The 10,523-nt window shown below is 39.1% G+C and overlaps 1 protein-coding gene across 4 annotated transcripts in view; it reads left to right on the top strand.

Annotated features, from left to right (window-relative positions):
- Positions 1-10,523, top strand: part of ADAM22 (ADAM metallopeptidase domain 22) — a 238,154-nt gene that overhangs the window by 197,244 nt on the left and 30,387 nt on the right. For all 4 annotated transcript variants that reach the window (XM_010855352.1, XM_010855353.1, XM_010855351.1 and 1 more), the window contains 3 exons: positions 1,795-1,963; positions 5,215-5,329; positions 8,411-8,501. In XM_010855352.1, coding sequence (XP_010853654.1) covers positions 1,795-1,963; positions 5,215-5,329; positions 8,411-8,501 — 375 coding nt within the window. The remainder of the gene's footprint in view (positions 1-1,794; positions 1,964-5,214; positions 5,330-8,410; positions 8,502-10,523) is intronic.

Here is a 10,523-nt window from a genome sequence, read left to right as displayed (position 1 = left end):
ATCACTGCAGATGGTGACTGCAGCCATGAAATTAAAAGATGCTTACTCCTTGGGAGGAAAGTTATGACCAAGATAGCACATTAAAAAGCAGAGACATTACTTTGCCAACAAAGGTCCGTCTAGTCCAGGCTATGGTTTTTTCAGTAGGTCATGTATGGATGTGAGAGTTGGACTGTGAAGAAAGCTGAGCACCAAAGAATTGATGCTTTTGAACTGTGGTGTTGGAGAAGACTGTTGTGAGTCCCTTGGATTACAAGGAGATCCAACCAGTCCATCCTAAAGGAGACCACTCCTGGGTGTTCTTTGGAAGGACTGATGCTGAGGCTGAAACTCCAATACTTTGGCCACCTCATGTGAAGATTTGACTCATTGGAAAAGACCCTGATGCTGGGAGGGATTGGGGGCAGGAGGAGAAGGGGACTACAGAGGATGAGATGGCTGGATGGCATCACCGACTCAATGCATATGAGTTTGGGTGAACTGTGGGAGTTGGTGATGGACAGGGAGGCCTGGCGTGCTGCGATTCATGGGGTCGCAAAGACTCAGACATGACTGAGTGACTGAACTGAACCTAACTGAATCTGAGGGAAAATAAAAAGTTATACAAGTAAAAGAAAAGGTATAATTATGGTGTACATTTACTAAGTCCTAACAATGCATGATTTGTTGTTAATTTAACTAGTTATCAACAAAATGTATAATGGAAGGAAAGGGGAAAGAGATGAATTCTCAAATTCCATAAAAGGCAGTCAATTGATAATATTGAAAATAGGAAAATTAAAAATAGTGATACAAACTCATTATTTAAAAATATGTACATAAAGAAAGAAAGAATCAGTTAAGAGTAGAAAGTGATTCCTCCAGGGAAGGATATAAGAGGAGTAGGGGAATGGATCCCTTCACTGCATTGTAAAAACCAATATGTCTATTTAACTCATAAAACTATATGCATGCATAATTTTGATAAAAACAAATAAACAAGAATGGAAATTTTTGTAATAGCATTGACATGGTACTATATGAATAGATGATGAATATACATTTTCAGTCCCTATCCTGTTTATTTAATTGTTTTTATCCTGTTTCTTTCTTACTCCTGCCTAATGTATGGGTTGCTGTATTGAATAGTTGTTGCCATAGTTTAGCCATTCTCAAATATACAGTTGACCCTTGAGCAACACTGGTTTGAACTACAAGGGTCTATTTATGTGCATGTTGTTTTCAGTAAATACAGATTTTTTTTTTTAATAAATATATGCTACAACACTACATAATCCCCCAGTGGTTGAATCTGTGGATGTGGAACTTGGATTTTCAATTGCATGGAGGGTGGTACCCCTACCCTCCATGTTGTTCAAAGGTCAACTGTAGTTTGTAAATGGAACAATCTTTTGGGGAAATGTAACTAAAACTAAAAAATTCTCATCATTGTTTGAAATGTATTTAAAATCTTGAAAGTACTTATTTATCAAATCAAATGTTATTAATAATGGCTTACTTGACTTGTACATGGCATAGTAGCCAAAGGAAAATGATAAAGCCATTTCAGGCCCTTGTTATAATAATCATGTTTAAATCCTAAGGAATATAAATATCTCTGCAAATAATTAGATCAAAAGATTCAATTGCTTTCTCCATTTGGAGATTGAAAATGTTTATGCTACTTTTAAAATTAGGTAATAAAGAGAAAGTAGAGAAAGTGATATTGCCTACTTTAAAATTTTTAAATGTAGTCTCAAGATAAATGTAAATTAATGGAATCCCACTTTCTTTTTGCTCTCAATTTATTTTTAGTGGTGGGCATGTTAAGCTTGATGAAGATGTTGACCTTGGCTATGTGGAAGACGGGACACCCTGTGGTCCCAAAATGATGTGTTTAGAACACAGGTGTCTTCCTGTGGCTTCCTTCAACTTTAGTACTTGCTTAAGCAATAAAGAAGGCACTGTTTGCTCAGGAAATGGAGTAAGTATTCACTGCCTCACCATAGGGGTCTATTCAGTTCTTTTATATCAGAGAAACAGATATGACCCTGAACTGCCTATTTCTGTAATAATGGAAAACGTGCCTGTCCATGTTTCTCCAGCTAGTGTATAAACAGTCATGTGGTCATAGTCATTTGTATATTTCTGTTGTGTAATCTGTGAAAGCTTGAGAATGAGAAAGTTTTATCTTCCTAACCAAATTCTTCCATTTTCCACTCTTATTAGGTTAAATTGATCTAATTGAATATAATCTGAGTTTTCTACAAGTGACTTAGGAGACAAATTTTAACAAACTATAATGGGATGAAAAAGGGAGTAAAAAGTAGGGGCAGTGGCCACAATACTTAACAATTGGGATGGTCCAGGCACTGACCAACTCACTCCAGTGTTCTTGCCTGGAGAATCCCAGGGACGGGGGAGCCTGGTGGGCTTCCATCTCTGGGGTCGCACAGAGTTGGACACGACTGAAGCGACTTAGCAGCAGCAGGCACTGACCAATTAGAACAGACCATAAATAATTGCCTTGACCAAAACAGTGGGTACCAGCTGATAATAACGTCTAAAAATAGAAGCAGAATAATTAAGGAAATGAATCTCAGAGATGAATAGAAAGAATGGTGGTGCTGGTGGTGCTCAGTCATGTCTGATTCTCTGTGACCGTATGGGCTGTAGCCTGTCTCACTCCTCCGTCCATGGTATTTTCCAGGCAAGATTACTGGAGTGGTTTGCCATTTCCTACTCCAGGGGATCTTCCTGACCCAGGGATTGAACTCAAGTCTTGCATCTCCAGCATTGGTAGGCAGATTCTTTACCACTGTGCCACCTAGGAAGCCCAAATAGAAAAAATGGTGGTATTTAAAGGGCTAAATTCTATCTTTTTAATCATGTATCTGACAAGATATAGGTAAATTTATAGGTTAAATAAACATGCTCTATTAGCAAGTACAGTTTTGTGATTTTCAGTTAGAAATTCCTACACTGACGAAAATTTCTTGAATCTTCTTCTTTTAGCATGTGCCATGATTTTCTTTTTATCTTCTCTGGGTTCCTTCTGGTTATACTAACCAGTTGAGAATCCTTGTCCTGGAAGTGTAAGCCTTCAATCCCGGTCATTCTGTGTATATCCCTGAAGGATACACCAAGAATTTCCTAAGGAAGGCCTTAGTAATTGTTACTTTTTGCCTAAGAATAGGAATTCTTCTGGTACAGGAGAATAGAGGACGTATATAGGAAGTAGTTTTGCTCCTTATTTCAAAGGAATCTGCTAAGTCTTCTTTCCTTTATAAGTTAGAGGATGTTAGGGAGAGATGCTTTTTGGGAGATGGGAGAAAAGCATAATGGAATAATTTCTTGATCATAATGCTAATGAATACTGTATCTTATTCATCTAGAAGTCCTGAGTATGTAACACAGAGTTGTGTTAATTAACTGTTTAAGGAATGAGTAATGCATGATGAGTGATGGGGCTTCCCAGATGGCACTAGTTGTAAGGAACCCACCTGCCCGTGCAGGAGACCTAAGAGATGCAGGTTCAATCCGTGGTACAAGAAGATCCCCTGCAGGAGGGCATTGTAACCCACTCCAGTATTCTCTCCTGGAGAATCCCCATGGACAGAGGAGCCTGGCAGGCTCCGGTCCATAGGGTCACAAAAGGTTGGACACATGAAGCGACTTAGCACACATGCACACACAAAAAAGTAATAGACACAAGTAAATCAGGTGGCAAATAGCATCAAATCATTAATATGCATAATACAGAAAGGTTATATCCTATGTGTTTTTAACTTATAGTGACTCAACTTTGTATATGTGACAAAAATTAAAATGTGAAATACAGTAAATATTCTCTTTATACTCTACATCATGTAGGTTAAGAGTGTGGGCTTGGAACCAGACAGTTTGAGTGTGAAATCCAGCTCTCCTCTTTACTAACTGGGTGAGATTGGGCAAATTAGTTAGCTTCTCTGTGTTTCACTCTATTCTTATAAAGTGGGAATAATAATATTGCCTAGGATGCAGGATTGTTGTGAAGAATCAGGGAATTAACACCTGTATCTGATACATAATACTTAGATCAATCCCTGTGACACAGTGAATATTCAATAATGTCAGCTGTGATTGTGTTTATTATGATCATTGTACAGTGAACAGTGTTTCACTATTCTTGTCAGTGTATATACTGGTGCTGCTGCATGATGTGGAAACACACTTGGAGAAACCAGTTGACCTGATTATTGACCTAATCTGTTGAAAACACAGTTGGGGTCTCAAACTCAGGCCTTTTTTTTTTTTTTCCTTCCTGCATATTTGTTAATCTGCAGAAAGTTGCTAATCTGAATTAATTTGAAATCTGCAATTTGTTGATCATATCTATCGTACAGTTAAATCTGCATGTATGTTGTCTTCTGGCAAATTCAAGCAGACAAAAATGAGAAACCCATCCCATCAAACCTGAGTTCTGAAGAACTTCTCTGATCCTAACCCTAACTGAATTCTCTCCTACTCATTCCTTTCAAAGTTGCTTTGAATAATAAGATTTTAGAACAGAAACATAGGTTCTGTTTCCTGAATATATAAGTGAAGATTATTGTCTGATAATTTTAAAAAATGTGGTGCCAGTTTATGTGAATTTTTCCCCTAGGCTTTGTTTGAGGGACTTCTCAGTTTCCATGACCCCTGAGATAGCTAAGCCCTGGAGCTTGGGGTGAGGTGCCCAGGTTATGGTTTTGTGAAGCTTTCTTCTCAGACCGCTGCAAAGCCTCAGGCCTCACCTCTTCTTTGTCAGATTTCCCTTTATCTTATCTGCTTCCTAAAAGATGAATAAAATTTTGGTATAAAGACCCTTTCTTTAGAAGAAGAAAACTTTGTATTGGATAATTGGAAAATGATTGTAATTCTGCTTAGTTTTTTAAAATCTCCCTCATAAAACTTGGGTTAACAAAATTCAAATTGATCATCGATTTTTGTGTAAGGAATGTAAATTCTCTCTTAAACTTTGTTGTTTTCTCTGGGTCAACTGTTGCTCTCTAGAAAATAGTTTTTGAGCAAGATAATTAGTAAGTGATTAGAAATAGGAAGAAAATACCAATAAATGTCCAATCCCATCTAATTCTAGGCATACAATTATTAGAAATTAATACAATTAATTTTTATTTTTAAAAATTAATGTTTATTTTGCATGCCTCTGTACCTAAGAGTTAGTGTTGATTTTAGATTGATTTTGGGTTTCAGGTTTGCAGTAATGAGCTGAAGTGTGTGTGTAACAGACACTGGGTAGGTGAAGACTGCAGCACTTACTTCCCTTACAATGATGATGCAAAAGCTGGCATTACGCTGTCTGGCAATGGTAGGTACTTACTTTGGTCCCATTATGTTGTCTTTATGCACAAGGAAGAGAAAACTGCCCTTCCTAAGCTTCGTTTGGATTATTTTTATATAATTCAAATATAAGTTAAATCCACATAATAATGAATTACAATGTACAATTGGGGCCCTCATTATGAAACCAATTATTTCCATTATCTCGTAATATGAAATATTGAATATAACTTAGTCTATTGATTTAGCCATATCTTGTTCTATATCAGGCTGATATTTTCCAAGTATTATACTTATTTGGAGCTGACAACAAATCCTAGCATCTTTTTTTAAAAATATGATTTAGTTTTTATTTATTGGCTATGCTGGGTCTTTGTTGCTGTGCATGGGCTTTCTCTACTTGTGGGGAGCGGGGGTCACTCTCCAGTTGCAGAGTGTGGGCTTCTCGTGGTGGTGGCTTCTCTTATTGCAGAGCCCAAGGTCTAGAACATAGACTCAATAGTTGTTGTGGACAGGCTTAGTTGCTCCCTGGCTTATAGAATCTTCCTGGACCAGGGATTAAACCTGTGTCTCCTGCATTGACAGGCAGATTCATTACCACTGGGCCACCAGGGAAGCCCTAGTATTTCTTTTAAATGAATAAAGTAATCAAAATTGTTAAGTGTATGATTTTATATTTTATACTTCTTATATACTGGGACTAAGTAAATGAGGAAAAATTTGAATTGATTTTAAAAATATTTTGTTAGCTTTAATATTCTCTCTTAAAGAACCACATCTATATTAAACTCCAGTTTCTGTAGCCTCTACTGTAGGTAATTCTAGAAGTAGTAACCTTGGCCAAGGTGCCTGGAAGGGGTTTGACATGGATAAGAAGCAGCAGGTGTAGTTCTAAAAGCAAGAGTGGCCCAAATGGAGAAGTAGAAATTAAATGCAGATAGTGGAAAGAAGACATACCTTGAAGATGAATGTCCCTTTTAAAACTATTTTTATCATTTCATTATTGAGTATTCTTCTGCATAAAATAATGTTCAAGTCCTGAAGTCCATTCAGCTCCAAAGAATGAGAAAATTATTATTTTTATTCTAATCATCCATACAGGTTAAATGTATTAGTCAATGTGACTTTCATAATAAAACTCACAGAGTGATTAGGATTTTGGCATCTTCAGTCTTAGCAATGGTTGTGGGGTTGGTTCCTGCACTTAATGTAGAAAGAAGCCTCTTCAGGTCTGTGGATTTAACTGGCTTGTCAAAAGTCATACTATTACTTAGAAGTAACCAGAACTAGCATTTGAGTTGATTGTTGTTCAGACGCTCAGTCGTGTCTGACTCTATGACCCATAGACTGCAGCACACCAGGCTTCCCTGTCCTTCATTATCTCCCAGAGTTTGCTCAAACTCATGTCCATTGAGTCAGTGATGCCATCCAACCATCTCATTCTCTGTCCCCCCCTTACTCCTCCTGCCCTCCTTCCCAGCATCAGGGTCTATTGATCCCTGTTAATTTTCTGGAGCTCTCCCCATGGCTCAGTGGGTAAAGAATCCGCCTGCAATGCAGAAGACACAGGAGATGCTGGTTCAGTCCCTGAGTTGGGAAGATCCCCTGAGGGAGGAAATGGCAACCCCAGCATTCTTACCTGAAAAATCCCCTGGACAGAGGAGCCTGGCAAGCTAGTTAAAAGGATTGGAAAGAGTCAGACATGACTGAGTGACTAAGCACTCACGCATGTTAAATCTCTGGAAAGAAAAGAAGGGGAGATGGGCTAGGTCTTACAGTGGGAAAATCCCAATGCCCCAGGAGTCCTCTGGTATCTGCACCCTCTATCCCACAGATGACTGGGGCAGGGTGGAGTCGGCTAGTCTCCTGGATGTCTGAGCCCTGCTGTCCCATGTGACTCCTGAGGGCTCCCAGATAGAGAGGCTGCCACTCCATCATGGGGAATTGGAATCTGTTCCAGTCATCCATGATTACTGTCTTTGATTCCTCAGGAGTGCAGCAGACAAAGAGCTAACTAAGCTGCCCTGGGTGAGAGCCCCGCAATTTAACATGGAATATAAGTCTTTATCAACCAAACAGGTCTTCTGAGCCAGAAGCCAGGCAGGCCTCCAGCCTGCGTTTTCTGCTCTCGGGCTTTTACTTGGGCTTGTTGTCCAGTCCTTTGACTCACTGGACCCCTTTCACTGCTGTGATCCCTTAAGAATTGCATTGCAGACTGTCTGACTGTTATTGCTGCCGGACACAACAGCACCATCACCCGGTCCTTATCTCCAGCCCTGCCCTGGCCCCCTGCCAGTCTGGTGCACCCTCGCTCTCACAGGTCATCAGCACCAGTCTCCAGCTCACCTGACTCTGTATTTTCCATTGTTTTTCCCAGATACCACAGTCATTATTGGCAAGACTGGGAACTACAGTCTTTTATAATGTATACCACCTGACCATCTGTAGCCATGTCTTCTCCCTTTAGAAGCTTATATTTACACAGACAAAATATCACACAAAATAAGGACCTTACACGGGTTGTGAAAATGGAGTGATAAGAACAATAACATTTCTAGAATTTCTAGGGAAGAGGTTGGAGTCCAAAATATGATTTCTAAGTATTCCTCCCCAGGGGTATTGTGCTTTATAGTGATACTCCTTTCTTCTCCTTATTTTATTCTTTATGTTAGTTCAATGACCTCATTATATTTTCCAGAAAAATACAGGGAAAAAAACCATTCAAAATGCACTTGGACAAGAATTAAAAGGGAACATACGCAAATAATTATTTTTCAAAAACCAATTGATCAAATTGCTAAGTTATGGTTGATTTCTCTTCCCTTAAAAATGCCTGCTTTTAATTTCAAGATATATAGGAATATCAAATCATTGTCATATGCCTGAAACTGATAGAGTGTTTTGTCACAATTATATCTGAATACATAAATAAAATTTGGGAAAAAGCTTCTCTAAAATTAAAACTGTATAAAGGAAAAAATGCTCACTTTTTAAAACAAATGTTATTAGTGTGATGATCATTAATCTGGAGAATAAAGTTCCTGAAAGAATTTTATATCAAAATTTCAGCTGTATTCACTGATCTTCATTGTTTTTTTTCTCCCCCCAGGTGTTGCTGGTACCAATATTATAATAGGCATAATTGCTGGCACCATTTTAGTGCTGGCCCTCATATTAGGAATTACTGCATGGGGCTATAAGTAAGTGAAATGGCTCAGTATATTACTGTCAAACTGTACTTTAAAATATTTATCTAAATGATTCTAAAAATTTTTGTATCATTGGATAAATAAACCTGCAGTGAAAATCAGTCTGGTTCAGTATTCAATCCATGATGATCCTTGGCATGATTAGAGGTAACAGTAATTTATCATTTTTTAGATTTTGAGATTAACTCCCATCTATTCTAAAAATATTGAATATTATTTTAAAACCATTACATGAAACAAAAATCAATCTAAATCGTGTCTCATACAAAGGCTGTGTTGGTTGGCTGTTTAGTGATGCAGATTCTCTTGACTTAAACCCATTCCTCCACATCTAGGCAGGATAGTGTATGAGACAGCATAGCGTTTAGTAACAAGGGTGATATCAACAAGATCAAGAGCAGGATCAGCTCCTTAGTGCTTCCTGCTATGAGCAGGGATCCTGCCAAGAGCCAAACCTCTCCCTAACCAATGTGAAGAAGACATTGTTATTTGTTAAATACCTGAGTGTTTTGTGGGAAGGAAAAACTCTTCAGAGATGTAATGTGTTAAAATTAAAATTCAACTATAAGTTACAACTTTTAGAAACCTAATTCTTAAGCTTCAAAGTTCAGCTTACAATTCTTTGTTTCTATGTGCAAGATTTAAAAAGTTACACATTATGTAACTTTTGAATATTCGATCCCCTTAGCATTTAGCTGGAGAAGGCAATGGCAACCCACTCCAGTACTCTTGCGGAAAATCCCATGGGCAGAGGAGCCTGGTAGGCTGCAGTCCATGGGGTCGCTAAGAGTTGGACCCGACTGAGTGATTTCACTTTCACTTTTCACTTTCATACATTGGAGAAGGAAATGGCAACCCACTCCAGTACTCTTGCCTGGAGAATCCCAGGGACGGGGGAGCCTGGTGGGCTGCCGTCTATGGGGTCACACAGAGTCGGACACGACTGAAGCGACTTAGCAGCAGCAGCATTTAGCTAAGTAAATGACTTCACAGATTCCAGACTTTTTGTATACTTAATGTGCTCATTTCCCTTGTTAAGTACTTCAACTTATGATGTGAAAAGTTTCCTTAGTATTCAAATAACTTATGTTGAATAAAATTAAACTTAAATGAACCAAACTTTTTTGATTAGGCATTGACTAGCATAGTGTATACCCACTCCAGTGTTCTTGCCTGGAGAATACCAGGGACAGGGAAGCCTGGTGGGCTGCTGTCTATGGGGTTGCACAGAGTTGGACACGACTGAAGCGACTTAGCAGCAGCAGCAGCAGCATAGTGTATATAATCATTTGTTATTACTATTATCACTGCCTGACATGGTTTTGAAAGTGAAAAGTGAAAGTGAAGTAGCTCAGTCGTGTCCGACTCTTTGTGACCCTGTGGACTGTAGCCTACCAGGCTTCTCCGTCCATGGGATTCTCCAGGCAAGAATACTGGAGTGGGTTACTACTTCCTTCTCCAGGGGATCTTCCTGACCCAGGGATCAAACCCAGGTCTCCCGCATTGGAGGCAGACACTTTAACCTCTGAGCCACCAGGAAAGCCATGGTTTTAACCTAACTGAATTAAAAGACACCTCTTTAAACTAGTATATGGGTATTGCTGGCTGTGAGGTCAAAACACTGAAGTTATTTTGGCTGAAAAGAGAGTAATTAGTTGACTGCCAGGATAAACTTTCTATGTTGTAAGTACAAAAATGCAGAAAGACATTTGTGCAAGGCTGTGTCAATAAATAGCACAGACAGCAGGGTAAAGTTTAGCATAATATAGTTAACATGGCCTAGCATAGTGTATGGAGAAGGCAATGGCACCCCACTCCAGTACTCTTGCCTGGAAAATCCCATGGACGGAGGAGCCTGGTAGGCTGCAGTCCATGGGGTCGCTAAGAGTCGGACACGACTGAATGGCTTCACTTTCACTTTTCACTTTCATGCCTTGGAGAAGGAAATGGCAGCCCACTCCAGTGTTCTTGCCTGGATAATCCCAGGGACGGGGGAGCCTGGTGGGCTGCTGT

The sequence above is a fragment of the Bison bison genome, unplaced genomic scaffold, assembly GCF_000754665.1.
Source record: "Bison bison bison isolate TAMUID 2011002044 unplaced genomic scaffold, Bison_UMD1.0 scf7180017864364, whole genome shotgun sequence".
NCBI lineage: Eukaryota > Metazoa > Chordata > Mammalia > Artiodactyla > Bovidae > Bison > Bison bison.
Note: the sequence above shows the minus strand (reverse complement) of the source record. Positions and strands in the feature narration are given on the sequence as shown.